The sequence below is a fragment of the Trifolium pratense genome, linkage group LG2 (assembly GCF_020283565.1).
Source record: "Trifolium pratense cultivar HEN17-A07 linkage group LG2, ARS_RC_1.1, whole genome shotgun sequence".
NCBI lineage: Eukaryota > Viridiplantae > Streptophyta > Magnoliopsida > Fabales > Fabaceae > Trifolium > Trifolium pratense.
The window spans coordinates 12,122,533-12,141,548 of NC_060060.1; the positions used below are offsets into that span (position 1 = coordinate 12,122,533).

General features: G+C 30.0%; 2 protein-coding genes and 1 long non-coding RNA gene across 3 annotated transcripts; all 3 read left to right on the forward strand.

Moving 5' to 3' along the window:
• The first annotated feature begins 5,622 nt into the window (after positions 1 to 5,622).
• On the forward strand, positions 5,623 to 11,665 carry LOC123910365 (S-adenosyl-L-methionine:benzoic acid/salicylic acid carboxyl methyltransferase 3-like). Its single transcript, XM_045961462.1, has 4 exons — positions 5,623 to 5,763; positions 5,888 to 6,295; positions 8,341 to 8,595; positions 10,940 to 11,665. The coding sequence occupies exons 1-4, from the start codon at positions 5,689 to 5,691 to the stop codon at positions 11,318 to 11,320; spliced, it is 1,119 nt and encodes a 372-aa protein (XP_045817418.1). The 5' UTR covers positions 5,623 to 5,688; the 3' UTR covers positions 11,321 to 11,665.
• Positions 11,666 to 12,773: 1,108 nt separating this feature from the next.
• Positions 12,774 to 13,687, forward strand: LOC123910371. Its single transcript, XR_006810203.1, has 2 exons — positions 12,774 to 13,207; positions 13,360 to 13,687. It is a non-coding gene; the product is annotated as an uncharacterized LOC123910371 (long non-coding RNA).
• Positions 13,688 to 14,362: 675 nt separating this feature from the next.
• Positions 14,363 to 19,007, forward strand: LOC123910366 (S-adenosyl-L-methionine:benzoic acid/salicylic acid carboxyl methyltransferase 3-like). The gene is made up of 4 exons (XM_045961463.1): positions 14,363 to 14,471; positions 14,555 to 14,959; positions 17,280 to 17,534; positions 18,511 to 19,007. Exons 1-4 carry the CDS (start codon positions 14,397 to 14,399, stop codon positions 18,886 to 18,888), a joined length of 1,113 nt encoding a protein of 370 aa, XP_045817419.1. The 5' UTR covers positions 14,363 to 14,396; the 3' UTR covers positions 18,889 to 19,007.
• Positions 19,008 to 19,016: the final 9 nt, after the last annotated feature.

Here is a 19,016-nt window from a genome sequence, read left to right on the forward strand (position 1 = left end):
ATTATAAAGTTAGTGTTGAATGGAAAATAGTGGACTATTAGATGCATGTAATATATCGACTCTCTCGGTGGCGGGTCTCGAACCACTGAAACATCGTGTTCGTCATTCTCCGTTGTTTTTCGATCTTAAACACACATTCACCCATGTGAGCACCGGAAGTGCCGTCGTCGTTCGCCGACATGCTGCAAGCATTCCTAATTTTGTAAAGGGTGAGTTGGCGACGAACTAACGGTAAAAATTCCTAATTTTGTAAAAGGTGAGTTGGTGACTATTTGTCATTGATAGTAAGGAAAAAATAATAGGCTTAACTACACATTTGGTCCCTTACGTTTATTTTAGATTTTAATTTGGTCCCTTACGTTTAAAAAGTATCAATTTGGTCTCTTACGTTTATTTTATGTTTCAAGTTAGTCCTTTCCGTTAGTTTTGTCATTAACACCGTTTGAATAGTACATGTGTCAGCGTGTCCAAGTGCCACGTGTTAGTCCACATATGCAAATTGACTGCCACATGTGACAAAATTGATGGAAATAACTAACTTGAAACCTAAAATAAACGTAAGAGACCAAATTGATACTTTTTAAACGTAAGGGACCAAATGTATAGTTAAGCCAAAATAATATGATACGCACATGAAATTTAATAATGAACAATCCAATGGTTGACACTTGACATGATGCAGCAGGATAGCAGCAGATATGATCACAACCGAGGATCCAAATTGTCCATGCGCATTTTTTTTTTTTTGATGAACAGCTTTTCCATGTGCATGTTATTAATTAGAATCTTACATCATGCAATTTAAAAGACCCAATCAAGGGATTCCCTTCCCTAACTAATGTTGAAAGAACTCCAAGTCTCCGATGAATTGTATTTTGCTAGACGTACTCATTTATATTATAAGTTTATTTATTGTACATTATATTTTAAGTTTTCTTATTGACGTTTATATTATAAGTTGATTCAACTCTAAGAATTTGATCTGGTCTATAATAAAAAACACATCCTTTAGGTCTTAGATCTCGAGTCGATTCTCAACTTCATTGTAAACAAAAAATAAAAATAAAAAGAGATCTTCTCGTACGTCTATTGTTTTATTTCTCAACCTCCTCTATTTTCACACTTTGTTTGCATGTTTCTTCATCTCTCTTCAACCGGCTTTTGTTTTTTCTTTTACTATACTTTAATAAGGTTAGTTTGTAGGATTTGAATGACTTGTATTTGTTTTATTTTTGTTTTTTATTTTTTACTTTACATGTACATGTACACTTTGACGTGAAATATATATTACATTAAAATAAAAATAAATTAAAAATAAAATTTTAGTATATAAAAATTAATTTAATAATATATAAAGGATAATATTACATTAATAAATTTAAATTACATCTTAAATTAATATAAATTTGATTATTAATTAATAGTATTCTTTTATATCATTTTATATTTATCAGTTAGTTGAACCGCTAATTTTACCAAACACTTCAATTAGTTTATTAGTTACTCTGTCCGTTCCTTTTTAAGTGTTGTTTTAGATCACGAGACATATGCCAATGCACAACTTTAATCACTAAATTTTTTAATTATATATTATAAAAAATTATGAAAATTTTATTTTTGAAAATACTCATCGAAACAAATTGAACAATATCTTATATGCTAACATTTGATTTTATATATCAATAAAAAAAATATGATCAAAAGTAAGTTATATAAATAGTGTGCACGATTCTCAAACGACACTTAAAAAGGAACAAAGGGAGTATAAGCTATTAACTATCAGCTAATTTATTAGTCATCCGTTATTTTTGCTAACCAGAGCCTCAGAGGTTATGTGTTTGAATTATGCTAGTATTTTAAAAGAGATAAATAAATATTTTTGTAAGTGTCATTTGAGTTATAAATTCTTTTTTGTCTTGTACCGAGGCTTCATTCACTTATCCTAAATAGCATGACAATAAAATCCGTCCCCACAGGTACCCATCTAAACCTGCCCCGATTTGACGGAGAAAATTTGAGTTGACTGGATTTATGTTTGAGTTTTTCCCAATTTTAAAATATGGATTGGTGGAGTGGATAATGGGATATTAATACCCAACCCAAACCCGCTCCGCTTCTATCATAATTATATTTTACATTTATTAAATTAAAAATCCTTAAACAATCTCTTAAATTATATTTATATATTTATTCATGGGCTTCAACCCTCTTTGATAAAAAAAAAACCAAAATACAACATAAATTCAAGTGGGATACTCGAACTCCGTCAAATATGAGTTTATAAGATTTTACTTTTTCCCCGGATTTTAAATTTTACTTTTTATTCCTATTGAAAATTGGTACGATCATGAGAATTAGCAAACTTTATAGATTTGTGTTTTTGAATAAAAAACTTGGTCTCCTCTCGTCTCATTCTCATGCCTAATCCTAAATTTTTTTCATTAGATTTATTTTTTTGTTCTAAAGAGTGCCGAATCCCATATGTCATAGAAAAATATTATAAGCAGACTCGTTTTAGGTCCTTGTTTTTCACTATATTTTAACTTTTGTTGCCATCGTCATTTGATTGGTGATTGTTTGGCCATGAATCTCGTACAAAAGAATAAGAAGATAAAAATTCACATGAGAACCGAATATTGAATAGATAAATATAATCAGGGTCTTACGTAATAAGAGTATTGTCAAACTCAAAATCAAGACTTAATTAGTATTTTAAGGCTCTTAAAAGAATTTTTTTATATTAGTATGAAATATTTCTTTTGGTCCCTTAAAAATATATCTGTTTGCGTCATTGATCCCTTATGTTAATTTATTGCAGAAAACGTTAACGTTGGTTTTATATTGAAGGGACCAAGACACTAATTAAACTAAAAATAACAATTCATGAAAAGTTGGTGTTGAATATATTTAGTATTTCTTTTGTTTGTTTTTGTGATTTCATCATCCTTTGTTTTGATTTTCCCGTCTTAGTGCGGAGTATCCCGTCTTAGTGCGGAGTATTGTCATCCCGTCTTTGTATGGTGTTCATTTGTTTCAGGTTGAAAGATTAAAGTTGATTTAGTGCAGATCCACTCAATGACTTTGGTGTCATCAACGCTACAGATCCGGAGGCATGTATGTTCCGAAAACTTCAATATAGTCAAATACGTAGGCTTATGCAATATGTCGTTTTATGCTATTAATACAGATGTTGTGAGTTTGTTCGCAGATTCATCCTTTTTGTTTTTAGCGATTTTAAATTTGTATTGCATCGATGTACTCTTATCAATTTGAATGAATGAATACCTTTTATTTAGTAAAAAAAAAAGACTTTTAATTAAAGTGTTTGTTAGTATTGTCATATAAATAATTTACTTTTTTTTTATAAAGTCGGTCTAATTATATAAAAAAACAAGTAATGGATTTAATATTTTCAATCATATTAAATTATAAATATAAACTAGTAAGAGATCTATGCTATTGCACGGGTCATAATCTTATTATGCATATAATTTTAGAGGCTACACTTTGTTAATTAAAATAAAATAAAAAATTGAAGTTAAACATTATTAAATTATTTTAATTTTAATTCAAACCAGTTATATTTTTTTATTTTAATTTTATATGGTTTATGTATCAGTAGCATATTTTGTCTCATATATAATTAATTTATTTAGTATATATGATAGTTATTAGTTTTATGAATCAATAACATATTTTGTCTCATGTATAATTTATTTATATGATAGTTAATATACATTTTCTATAAAGTTGGGATTATTATAACAAAAATAAGTAATAAATATAATATTTTCAATCATATAATTAAAGAATAGCAGTGGTGGAGCTGGAGATAGGACTCTGGCTTAGGAGATCCGCAGAGATGAAGCTATAAGGGGGATCAACAGAGGCCACGACCCCCTAAATATTTTTGAATATTTTTTATATTATTATGGTATTATATTATTGCCTTAATTTTACTTTTGGTCCTCCTATTTTTTTTTTTGATCAACGGTCCTCCTATTTTATTAAACTCATAAAAATGGTCCCTTTTTGTATTCAAATTTTTGGCTCTGTTTTTTTATACTTGGTGTATATTTGATCCCAGCATATGTTTTTTCAACTAAAAATAGTATTTTTGTACCTAAAAAGGTAATTTATTGCCCCAATAATGAATTCAATAAAAAAATCATTTTTGAGATTAGAACTCGCCTTTTATAATGTAAAAAGTCGCAATTTTTATGGTAAAGTGCATAAATTAAGATTAAAATTACAATACGTATAAAAATAAAGGCCAAAAAGTTCGACTTAAAAAAATTGTCTATAAAATGCGATTCACAATATTAGCTTTAAATTTATCTCATAACTTCTTATATATGTCGTGCTTTCAAAACTTAGTTTTTTCTTTACTAACTTATATTTTTAAACTCGGTCCCCTCTCTTAAGCTAAATTCTTGAATCTGTCTCTGGAGATGTGTACTATTAAAAGTTTATAACTATGATGTTTTGGACATATGTTATGCTTATACTTATTCAACACCTCATTTTATTTCCTTATATCTCTTTTTTTTTTTTGGTTAAGTAGCCTAGTGGCTAGAAAATCCACCTTAAAGGTAAATAGTGGAGTGTCCCGAATTCGAACATTATGTCGTTCTTTTAATTTTTTTAAAATATATAAACTTAACTTTGTTTGCTAGTTTAGAAAGGATATGAAAAGGTTTTTGGAGGAGAGGAAGAGAAGGAAAGAAAGACTTTTTTTACCTTATTTAGGATAATGTTTTGGAGAGAATAATAAATGATTGTATATGATTAAAAACAATTAATAACGCGAGACAATTTTGTAGGCAACACGAGGACCTCACAAAATATGATATCTTGTCACATTTGCGACGAAAATATGTAATTTGTCACAAACATAGCGACGGAAAGAATCTCTCATTAATCTAAACTTTCATGTTCTGTTTACGCCCCATGACTAGCGACGGATTTATTAGTCTAGTGATGAATAATATCTGTCGCCATCATTGCGGTTTTTGGCTCGTTGCAAAATCCATCATTTATACTGTTTGTGACGTAAATTTCCTGATTTAGTGACGAAATCATTACCCTCTCTAGCGCAAGGATTAGCAAAGTGTTGGACCACGAAGAGGAGCCTCACTGTGTTGTATTAACATATCGAACAAGAGCAACCATAAAACTATTTTTAACACCATATATTCACTCAAAATCTAAAGACATTAGATTTATAAGTCTTCTAACCTGTATAATTGAAATAATAATAATTTTAATTATTGTAGCTTAGTTGACATTTATTTATGTTGGACCATGAGGAGGATTCACTGAGTTGGATCTACACATTATACTAAGATCATCAAGTCGAACTAGGCTTTGGACCAATAACAAAACTTTAACGACATTTGATTTTATGAGTCATCTCAGTTACATAAGGAGAGTATATTCTTGATATATCTTAATGATTTCACACTTGATAAGTTGATATATCTTAATGATTTCATTTAAGTCTAACCTAAGGAGAGTATATTCTTTTGCTTATAATTGAATTGGTAGAGTATAATACTTTAAAAAATTATGAAAAAATCGCATCCATCGATGTATAAATAGGTGTGGTACTCATGAATTTTCATTAAATCAAGATTTGTAGCCAAAAAGAAAAAGAAAAAGAGTGATACGGGGAAAAAAGAAACAAGGATGAAAGTGGCACAAGTATTACACATGAATGGAGGAATCGGAGAAACAAGTTATGCAAATAACTCCATACTCCAGGTATACAAAAATTTAAAATGTAGCACATAAAATCAATTAAATTGTTTTCATTATTTCATTAATCACACATTAAAGTTTATAGTCTATACTACATGCTAATATACCTCTGTATTATATGATACAGAAAAAGGTTCTTTCTTTGACAAAAGAAATGAGAGATGAAGCCATAAAGAACCTTTGCTGCATAACATTCCCAAAAAGACTAGGAATTGCGGATTTAGGTTGTTCTTCTGGACCGAACACTTTGTTTGTGATATCTGAAGTTATCAAATTGGTTGAGAAACTTTGCAAAGAACAGAACCATGAATCTCCAGAATATCAAGTCTTTTTGAATGATCTTCCAGGGAATGATTTCAACAATATTTTTAAGTCACTTGATAAATTCAAAGAGAAACTAAATGATGAATTTGAAGGTGGCAATGGTCCTGCATGTTTTTTCAATGGTGTTCCTAGTTCTTTTTATGGAAGGATTTTTCCAACTAAATCTCTTCATTTTATTCATTCATCTTATAGCCTTCAATGGCTATCTCAGGTACCTATAACTAATAACATCTTATCATAGTCATCAATATCACTGTGATGATCATCAAATTTATCTCTCTCTCTCTCTCTCCTCTCTTTGTCTTGTTTCCATGTCTAAATTTTACTTTCTCTATTTCAAAATTAGTGTGTATCAAAATATATTATATTTTTACTAAATTAATTTTATTAACTATTAGTTAAAGTGGAATATAATATTTTGAAAATAGTGTACACAATAATTATTCGAGAAAAAAATTGAGAGACAAGAAAATTAACCTATATTAAATAAAAAAGTCTAAATAACATTTATTTTGAAACTATATTTTTAGTTTTAAAACCAAATGATCTCAAAAATATATTTTAGATCAGACAACCTTAAATTAAAAATTGAAAAAAATAAACCGACAATTGTTTTGTATTCTTGTGGTTTTTATTATATGAAACAAATTATTTTTTAGATTTATTGAATAATATATATTTGTTCTATATATTATTATTATAAACTAAATATACAAATTATTCAATTAACCTAAAAAATAGTCTATTTCTTATTTTTTTTCCTAGTGTAAATTGGGGGTATATGCTACGAGCATAATTATAAAGATTAATCTCTTGAACTTTATAAGAATTAAATTGAGGCAAACTTTCCCTACACATTTTAACGGTGTTACATGTCCAAGATAAAGATTGATCCTAAAACCTTGATTAAGCTTGAAAAAATCCGCATCTTCTTTTCTAAAAACTTAGTTTAAAGTAATTTATTTTTTTTTCCTTTCGCCAGGAATTTATTTCTAACAAGAACCAAAAGGACTAACATATATTTTGTTACACACTATTTATAAGATCTTAGAAATATTTTATGCATATTAAGTATGTTAGTTGCAGAAAAAGTAAAATTCTAATTACTAAACTACTCCCTCCGTTCCACAATGAGTGAACCAGTTGATTGTGTCACGCATGCCAATGCATAACTTTGACGATTAATATTTTTAATTGTATAATAGTAAAAATTAAAAAAATATGATATTTTGAAAATACTCATCGAGATGAATCCAACAACATCTTATGTGCTATAATATTTGTTTTTATTTATTAGTATAAAAATAGGGTCAAAATAAGATATGCGAATAATATATATAGTCAAAATGACTCACTCATTTTGGAACGGAGGAAGTATAAAAAAAAATGTTTTTGTTTTACTAATAAAAAAAAAAAGTTAGTTGCATAATTAATGTGCATGTTTTGTCTGAAGTGTGAACTATTAATGTTAGTTATCTAATCCAAAAAATTTCTCTGACAAGTTTAGGGATGGAAATGATAAGATATGGGTTGGGGGTATGGTATGTTTACTGTTTTAAAAAATATCCGTATTTAGAAAATATTTACCAAATTAAACATGTTTATACGAGCTTATAAACTATAGGCTTAATTAATAAAATAGTCCCTTAAAGACATTTTTGGTTTCACATAGGTCCCTTAAAGAAAAAAAGGTCCGAATAGGTCCCTTAAAGAAAAAAAAGTCCGAATAGGTCCCTTAAAGACATCTTCGTTAATCAGTTTGGTCCTTTCCGTCCATTTTTTTGAGGACCAAACTGATTAACGGAGATGTCTTTAAGGGACCAAACTGATTAACGGAGATATCTTTAAGGGACCAATTCGGACCTTTTTTTCTTTAAGGGACCTATTTGGTCCTTTTTTTCTTTAAGGGACCAATGTGAAACCAAAAATATCTTTAAGGGACCATTTTACTAATTAAGCCTAAACTATAAACTATAAACTCAAAATATGACTTTACCAAACAAAGCTTACGTGGATAATAACTTTTATATCCGAGCTCCTGTTACTCCATCTAATCCTTGTTATAAAGAACACTTTGAAAATTTTAATAATCCTTGTAAAAAATGTTATCAAATGCAAAAACAAAAAAAAAGAGACAACTTTTTAATAATAATTTAAATAATATCCCTAAACACAACTTTTCTTTTTAATTTGCTAGGAGTACATATTATAGATTTGAAAATAAAAAAATGTTATTTATTTGGTGATTAATTATAGGTTCCTAAAGGTGTGGAGAACAATAAGGGTAATATTTACATGGCTAATACAAGCCCTGAAAATGTGCTCAAGGCTTACTATGAGCAATTCCAAAGAGATTTCTCATTGTTTCTCAAGTGTCGTGCGGAAGAACTTGTTGAAAGGGGTCGTATGGTTTTGACAATTTTGGGAAGAAAAAGTGACCATAAATATAGCAAAGAGTGTTGCTATATATGGGAGCTTCTTGCTGTTGCTCTTAATGAGATGGTCTTGGAGGTAAATATTTACAAAATAAAGTTTGAGCAAATTATCAATTTAATTTTTGAAATAGTATGAATTTGATAATTTGGGTCATAAAATTTTAAATATCTCTTAAAAAATAAATTTATAGCCTTATAGCAATTTTAGAGACTAAATGAGCGACACTATTAGGGATGTCAATTTGTATCTATTAACGGGGATTCCTGTGGAAATTATTTGTTTGTGGCTCCATGTTCGGTGATTTTTTCCTTTGTGGGAGACGGGATGGAGGGAAAACTTCTTCCGAAGACACTTCGAGGCGGGAATTCGAGAATCATCCTCCGCCTCGTGGATTCCCTGACCCTGACCATATTAGTATATTACTTATTTGTCTACTTTTGTTGGATAATTACCTTAATAATATTTTAAATTATCATCTTTGGCAATTCAACAATTGCCTTTATCAGAGTTTTATATATATATTTTTGGTCAAATAGTATAGTGGCTAGAAATTTCACCATTTAAGATGACGAACTGAAGTGTTTGGAGTTTGAACCCCAACACCTAAATATAAAATGCAATATCCTACCAACTGAGTTAAACTCACGGAAACAGAGTTTTTCTATATTAATTATGCATGTTGAGTTTTTGTCCAGGTTTTTTTATTTTAGGTTTATATTGTTGCACTAAATTTTTTATATATTTATTTTGTTACTGAAATAAGATGTTTTAAAAAAAAGAAAAAAATATGCAATATATGTGCTTTTAAAAAAAATTAGAGGAATAAGTGAATAATGCTAGCAACACACTCTTTAACAAACACACTCCAACACACTCTCTTTTATTGGTTGAAATTCACATGGGTCCCATAAAAAAATGTGGACCCATATAACTTTTATGGGACCCATATAAATTTTAACCAATAGAACAAAATGTGTTAGAGTGTGTTTGTTAAAGAGTGTGTTGCTAGCACTCCTCATATCGAAATATAGTGTCAGGTTATTGAACAAAAAATATATTCCATCCGTTCCAATTTGATTGACACACATGTTGCTTTGACCTTATTTTTCTACTAATAAACAAAAATAAATATTAGCATATAAGATGTTGTTTGATTTGTCTCGATGAGTATTTTTAAAATATTAATTTTTACTATTATACAATTAAAAATATTAATCGTCAAAGTTATGCATCGGCATGAGTGAAATAGTCAACTGTATCAATCAAATTGGGACGAAAGAAGTAATAATTTTTTTGTTATTTTCTACTCCCTCCGGTCCTTTTTATAAGGAACAATTTGAAAAAATCACACAGACCGAGGAATCACATTTAACATAATTATTTTCATTTAATACTCTTATAAATTTAAATTTATTCCATATATACCCTTATTTAATTACTCTTTATTCAACTAATTTACTTATTTTTAAATTCTCTCTCATAATAACTAAGAGCATAAGTGAAATTGAACATTTAAAACATTTGAAAATTGGTTAAAGTTTCTTATAAAAAGGACCAAATTTTTTGCCCTAAGTGTTCCTTATAAAAAGAACCGGAGGGAGTATGTCCGTGATTACCATGGGAGTATTGTTTTTTTTATCTTGACCCTACCCCTATAAGTACATTGAATATTCTACTTTTTTTACGTACCTTGAATATTCAAAGACTTCTAGGTGTCACTACCATAACAATAATAATAAATTTGAAGATTCTCATTATTCTACGAAGACTATGTTAGGTTAAGGTTAAGAGCTTATAGTTTATAGTATTTTATAAGGTTGTTTGGTAAAAAAAAGTGTTTGATAGATCATAACAAGCTTATTAATTATATTACTTTACAATTTATCGATTGAGTTTATAGTTTATTAGTATTTTTTTATATTTTCTTTCGATGTTACATACTCTTGACATAAATTAAACATAATATCCTTAAACAAATTATCTTGTCTCTTGGTTCACGCGAACCACCAACGCAGAAAATCTTAACGACTTGCAGTATTTTTATGCCATTTGATTTTTTATTTTATTTTTGAGGGAAATGCCATGTGATACTTAACACTTAGTTAATTGTTTAATAGTTTTTTAATTAGCTATCTTATTTTCTCACTTTACATCTTATTTACCGAATCAAATATATGTACTTGTGATTTTCAAAAAATAAAAATACATGTTGGTTACGTCTTGAAACGCAGTGTTTTTTATAAGGCAATAATGAGACTGTCATATGAGTTTAACTCAATTGACATTTGAAAGGGATATTGATCAGAGTTTGAATTTCGGTCATTCCACTTATTCACCTTAAGAGTGAAATTTTTAGTCACCAGTCTATTTGACAGAAGAAAAAAAAAGAATAACGAAACTATTTGAATTGGTCTTTTAGGGAATCATAATGGAGGAGCAAATGGACACTTTCAACATTCCTCAATACACACCATCTCCATCAGAAGTAAGACTAGAGGTTTTGAGAGAAGGGTCATTCACTATTGATTGCTTGGAGGTAACAACAGTACATTGGAATGCTTATGATGATTTTAATGATATTGATTTTGAAAGTGATGATTTGTCTAAACCATTCATTGATGGGGCATACAATGTCACAAATTGCATGAGGGCCGTGGCTGAACCTTTGTTGGCAAGTCACTTTGGAGAAGCTATTATTGAAGAAGTTTTCGGAAGATACTTAGAAATTTTAGCTGATAGAATGTCTAAGGAGAAAACTGAATTCATTAATGTAAGTATATCAATGACCAAAAAGGTATGAGCTAGCTATAGTAAGGTAGGGCGGTTCGTTTGAATTGCTCAACTGCCCCTTAGCTCGGTTCTCGTGACACGCTATGGGACATCCACCGTGCCGTAGAAGTTGTTTGCATATGTTTGATTTCTTTTGTTGTGTGTTTCAATGTTTGCATTATTTCCTATAATTCCAAACAGTATATTAGATATTAAACTCCTATAATTCCAAACAATATATAATTTGTATGTACTTAGTATGTATTTAGTTGTAATATATGGAAATAAAATATGTGTTCTGATATATAATATTTGTGGGGCTTAAATGCACTTTTGGTCCCCCTATTTTCAAAGAAATGAAGTTTTGGTCCCCCAATTTTAAAAACCAGTTTTTTAGTCCCCCTATTTTCATTTTTATTGAGTTTTGATCCCCCATCCTATTTTGGGGTTAATTTTATTGACGTGGCCTTGTAACTAATGATGTGACAATATTCATGTGAACAAATTTAATATCCATGTCATTATTATATATTTTTAAATTCAATAAAACTTTATTTATAAAATATTTTAATTATTAGAATTATATATTCAACTGAAATAATAATTGTTAAATCTTATAAAATATGAAATTTGAAACCCTAATTATCAAACCTTCAACTACTAGAATTTTATTCACCGTCAGAGAGAATCCTTCCTTATGGATTTCACCAATCCTATGGTTTCCGTTCAAACTCAACAATTTCTGGATTTTTAAAAACGAAAAGAAATTAGAGATGATTTTGTGTTTTAATAGAAATTACCCATACTCTTTAAACTATCTATGACTTTGGATGAGTTTGAATGAAAACCCATAAATTGTTTTAAGTTTGAAGATGAATTCTAGATTGATTTTATATAAAGTTGGATGATGATGAAAGTTGGAGGTTTTTGAAACACAAAACTTGCTTTCAATATGCAATTATTTGATTTGAATCAAAGAGGACCATGTCCATGTTGTGATTGTTTGTTTTTTCTTAGGTTTAATAAATTAGAGGTTGTGAATTTTGAGATTTTTTTATTTTAATGAGTTTACGATGATGATATGATGATGAAACATGATTATTTTGTTTTCTGGGTTGGTAAGAAGAGTAAGGATAACTGGATGATGATAATGGGAGCTATGGATTGTTTGGTGTGATTTTTGATGTTTTTGAATTATTTTTTGATTGATTTATTTTTAAAAATACTATAATTTTATTAATTAAAATATTTTATAAAATAAGTTTTATTGAATTAAAAACAAATAATGACATGAATATTAAATTTGTCTACGTGGACGCTGATATGCATTAATGGCAATGCCACATCAACAAAATTAGCCTTACAATGGAATGGAGGATCAAAACTCAAAAAAAATTAAAATTGGGGGACTAAAAAGTTGGTTTTTAAAATAGGGGACCAAAACTTCTTTTTTTTTTTAAAATAGAGGGATCAAAAGTGCATTTAAGCCTATCTGTGGAGATTATGATGGGCGCTATATATAAATATGATCAAGATTCAAGAAATAAAGAGACGATACTTTAATTTTGTAATGAATTTTAGGGACTCTCTGTATTTGACTTAAATGAATTTTGCTTATAAATAAAAAAGAAAAGAAAAAGTGATGATACTTTATGAATTTTGAGTACAGCTTTGTATTAACCTTAATTATGAATTTTAGTGGTTAACAAAATATTTTAATTGGTTAATGATTAGTGACAGGCCCGACTTCTATGCATGTGCCATAAGAGTTACTCCGTATGACACAGGGTCTCAATATCTCAAAAAATAGGGGGTTCAAAATAATTTATGAGCTGGTCAGGGCTGGCTTTGCACATGTGCAAAGGTGCTCTATGGAGCCGGACCTCTATATTTTTGGGGCCTTGAAAAAAATTATATGGTAGGTTTGATATTTTTTTTAATCTGCCTTTATTTAAAAAATATTTTAATTAAAGGCTAACAACTCTAAGCAAACAATATGTGGTTTTCAATAGAGGCAGAGGCAGAGGCACTGAATGTACATAGTAAGGTTTGATTCTCTCTTTTTATCAGGAATTGAAGTGTATGGAGTAGTGGCTTTAGCAGCATGAGTGGTACGTAGAATTTGAAAACCACATATGGAACGTGGTTTTTGTTACGTGTCTGTGGATCTGTCTGAATCTGAATCTTAGTGGACCATACGATATGAGGGATGATCAATTCTGAACCAGAGGATGGATTGTACAATATTTAACCAATTAACGTTTTGAATGCAATGTTTTCACGATAAGGAGTTACTGGATGCAAATGCAATGCAATAAAGACCATTTGATTTCGGAAAGATACGTATAAGCACTTATAAACAGAACAACATAACATATTTTTCAGTTTGACGTACTACGAAGTAAGTAAAATTTGACTAAGATTATTTTTATATTTTAGATAACGTTCTTGAAATAAAAAATTGTCATGATAGATAAGAGTTTCGGTTTGTCTTCAAGCCCTTTTCTCCGGTTTTTCCACTCTCGGCAATAATTTCAAAAATCAAATACAACACTGAAGATGTCCTACCTAATGCTTTTTTTTAGTAAATCAAACGCACACTTAGGTTTTTTTGTATCTTTGCTTAGTTATACACATATAGTAATTGCGCTTAAATCGGACGATTTAAACTATGGGTGCGTTTAATCTGCTAAAAAATAAGGGACTGGACAGGACAACTTCTGCTGTACTGTGTTTGATTTTAAAACTGTTCTTGGTACTGGACAAACTGGGGGCCAAGGGACAGGACAAAACTTGAAATTCTTGTCCCCCACAGAACCACGGGACAACTTTTTGTCCTCAGCACAAGTTGTCTAAAATACCAAAATAACCTTTTGTCCATCAAACATCGTACAACACAAAGTTTGTTCAATACCTTAAACGTTTGTCTTGTGTTGTTCTGTCATGTACTGTACTGTTCTGTCCAGTATTTATATTTTGCAGATCAAACGAACCCTATAAGTTCAATTTTATACTAAAAAAAATCTCAACCACCGATTTAAAATCGGACGGGTCAGATTAAATATTGCGTCCTATAGTAACGGTAGGAAATCCACAGAGAAACAAGCATGAAAGTGGGACAAGTATTGCACATGAACGGAGGCACTGGACACACAAGCTATGCATATAATTCCTTACTTCAGGTAAAAAAAAAGGTTAAATCATCAATTCAATTTTTTCTTTATTTTGCAATTCATATTACCAAAAATACTTAACAATGGTACAGAAAAAGGTCATTTCTTTGACAAAGGAAATGAGAGAGGAAGCAATAAGGAATCTCTACTGCAGAACATTCCCAAAAAGACTAGGAATTGCGGATTTAGGTTGTTCTTCTGGACCAAACACTTTGTTTGTGATATCTGAGGTTATCAAATTAGTTGAGAAACTATGCAAAGAAAAGAACCATGAATCTCCAGAGTACCAAGTTTTCTTGAATGATCTTCCAGGGAATGATTTTAACAACCTTTTTGAGTCCCTTGAGAGATTCAAAGAGAAACTAAATGATGAAGTTGATGGTGAAATTGGTCCATGTTTTTTCAATGGGGTTCCTGCTTCTTTTTATGGCAGGATTTTTCCATCTAAAACAATGCATTTTATTCATTCCTCTTACAGCCTTCAATGGCTATCTCAGGTACTATGACATACCCAAATTTTATGAGTTTGAATTTGAAAAAGTTTTAGTTTGTTCCCATCTCTTCGTATTGCACTTACACGATGGGAGGGATACCTTGGTTTGCCAAAAAAGAAAGTTATTAATGTCATTGTCATTAATAATAATTTACACTTCCTCAATTTATTTTTGGTTTTTTGATTTTTTCTACTATACTTCTTGATAATTTAGGAGTATTTATCCAACAACCAATAAAAATAAGTCATATAATTAAACTAGTAATAGACCCGTGCTATCGCACGAGTTGTATGGAACGCGACAAACATTTAAGATTTTTGAAGTTAAGATTTGTGAATAGAAAATTATAGCAATTACAATTTAGGTGTAAATAAAAATTATAGCAATTATCTTTTAATCTCATTTAAAATATGTATGAAAGTTTTTTTTTTTTTTACGAAAATATGTATGAAAGACTTTTATGTTGAACAGATCCGCATATCTATGCATGAAACTTGATCCTTGACATAATTATTTTTTCCGATGTAAAGTAAAAGTTAGTTGTAGATACCACATCCAATCTACCTATGTGGTTTATTTTTAATTGGTTGTTGGGTAAACACCCCAAAATATGCATATTAGCTACGGTCACCTCTCTCTCTATCTCTCTACGTACAAGTCTTTTTTTAATATTGTTGTGAATCCGAAGAAACCACACCAATAATCCTTTAGTGTGTGGAGCAAACAAATAAGCAACCAAATCAAAATGAATGAGCAATTAAACACACAAAAGCTAAAACTACCAAAAGCGATAAAGAACACGATGAAATTATTTACCCATTTCGGTTAAAACCAACCTACTATGGGGGAGAGAGAACTCTCTGATCCACTATCAAAAGAAAACTTGATTACACATGAGATTCACCACAAGAGTTACAAGATTTAGAGTTTTCCTAAATCTACCCTTTTCCCGATTTCTCCCGTGAACAAGAGATTCAATCAATAAGTGTTTCCCGGTGTTACAAAGATTATCCAAACCCTAGAGAATACCCAAAAAGAACCCCATTTGACCCTAGATTGATGTTGGTGAAAAAAACCATTTACAAACCGTTCTTTTCCTCTCTCTTGCGGCTGCAGAAACTGAACAACAACATATATAATGCGTGTTTTCGCCTGGGGCGCCAAAACAGTGAATCAGCCCTGTTCTACCAAAACCTGCGCCTGGGGCACCATTTCCTCCGCCTGGGGTGCCAAAACAGTGAGAAAACCAATTTTTTGCTTCAATTTCAAGGCAAATCTCAACAAATATTTTTTGGGACAAAACAATCTAAGGGTGAATAATAGATAGAAAACAAATCCAATGGTAATGGAGCTTTGACTGTACTGACTGCACCCATTTATGAATGCACTAAATCCTGGTCCCAAAATTATCAAACGATAGTGTAGGCCTCACTTTTAAATTTGACATGTATGTAAATGGTATCCCCGTGGGGATTGCCCCGTTTGAGGACCCGAAGATGGGGGGGGTGGTTTCTCCGCGGGGATGAAGGAAAAAGTCCCTCCCAAAGGAGGTTTGAGGATGGAGATGAAATTTTATCCTCCGCTCTGCGGAGACTCCGTCCCCGAACACTTTATTAAAATAACTTTATATGTATATATTTAAGTAATTTATGTGTTATATATTTATATTTTCACAAAATGTGTGCATAAAATCATTTTTATGTGATCCACGTGAGCTTAGCTCGGTTGGTAGGGATATCACATTTTATATGTAGGGGTCGGAGTTCGAACCCCGCACACCCCACTTATCCACCTTATGAGTGAAATTTCTAGCCACTAGGCTATCTGACCAGAAATAAGTAAATTATCTGATGTTTATTATTGTCGCAACTCACAATGATCTCTTAATTTTTTATTTGTTTTATGATTAAACTTTTTTATTACTACTAGTTTGATGGAAAACAATATAAATTTGATAATTTGTTTAATGTTGATGGATCTCTACGAAAACTGTGAAGATCTGCAGAGATGGAGATAGAATACTCTCCATTGTGGAATGGAGACGGGGATGGGAGATAATTTTAAATGGTTATCAAGAAATTTAATTTTATGGTAAAGTACTCCCCACTCATTCTCCATCCCATTGATGTCCCTATTTTCAACATAGTCTCGATACACATGTTTTATTGTGTGATTAATCAAATAATAACCCAAAACACAAGTTTTCTCTTTAATTAAATTAAATATGAGTGAAACACATTATAGATTTATTTATTTTTTTGACAAGAGAACACATTATAGATTTGAAACTAATATAATTGTTGTCTATTTGGTAATTAATTAGGTTCCTAAAGGTGTAGAGAACAATAAGGGAAACATTTACATGGCTAGCACAAGCCCCATAAACGTGCTGAAGGCTTACTACAATCAATTTCAAACAGATTTCTCATTATTTCTCAAGTGTCGTGCAGAAGAACTCGTTGAAAGAGGTCGTATGATTTTAATATTTTTGGGAAGAAAAAGTGACCATCAATATAGCAAAGAGAGTTGTTATATTTGGGAGCTTCTTGCTAGTGCTCTTAATGACATGGTCTTGGAGGTACATATTACTTATAGTCAAAGTTTAGTAAATCATAATTTAATTTCTTAATTTGAAAACTATCGATTATTTTAATCATTTTGAGATAGTTTTGTAAAATAAATTAGCTAGACCAAATGTGATTTTTTTTTTTTTTACAAAATGACACAAAAAAGTGAAAAAATGTGATTATAATATATTTTTACCAAACAGAGTCGAAGTAATTTTTAGCATATGATTGTTCAAATGTAATTCTAAGAAAGAGTGAATTAAGTTTAGCTAGTAATACGTTAATTATAACTAGTTAAATTAACTTATTTTTACCAAATAGAATCGAAGTATTGATAAAGTGAAAAAATGATAATAAGCGATTGAGAATTTGAGATTACATCGTTCACATTTATATAAGTAGTTTTTTTATGACTACAGAGTTTTTGACATATGATTGTTCAAATGTAATTCTAAGAAAGAGCGAGCTAAGTTTAGATAGTAATAAGTTAATTATAACTAGTTAAATTAACTTATTTTTACCAAACAGAATCGAAGTATTGATAAAGTGAAAAAATGATAATAAGCGATTGAGAATTTGATATTACATCGTTCACATTTATATAAGTAATTTTTTATGTCTACATAGTTTTTGGCATATGATTGTTCAAATGTAATTCTAAGAAAGAGTGAGCTAAGTTTAGCAAGTAATAAGTTAATTATAACTAGTTAAATTAGTTATGTTACTTTGTGTGCAAGTAACTAAATAACTAAGGTGGTTATGCTAGTTTGGGGTTCAATTAGTGACTTGCAAGCCCATTAGATCAAGTGTATAAATAATCACATTGTGATCATGAATGAAAATAACCATTGTTAAGAACTTTTCGCCTCTTTCCCTCATTCTCTCATTCTGTTTTGAAAATAAATAGAAAAATTAAATTTAAAAAGAAAACAAATATATAAAGTTTCTTATAGAGGAATTACAAAAATGATTTTCTTGATCCTTTAGGGAATCATAATGGAAGAGCAAATGGACACTTTCAACATTCCTCAATACGCACCATCCTCATCAGAAGTAAAATTAGAGATTTTGAAAGAAGGGTCGTTCACCATTGATCGTCTTGAGGTAACAGAAATACATTGGAATGCTTATAATGATTGGAATGATACCAATTTCGAAAGTAGTTTGCCCAAATCGCGCATTGATGGGGCAATCAACGTCACAAATTGCATGAGGGCCGTGGCTGAACCTTTGTTGGTCAATCACTTTGGAGAAGCTATTATTGATGAAGTTTTCGTACGATACCAAGAAATTTTAGTTGATCGAATGTCTAAGGAGAAAACTGAATTCGTTAATGTGAGCATATCAATGACCAAAAAAGTATGACTTATAGTTAATTTGCATAACTTTGATTAATGTTGTGTACTATTTATAATTTGCATAAACCTTATATGTATTTATTTGTAAAATCAGAAATAATACATATGTGAGATTATATTTGGTAAGTTGATTTG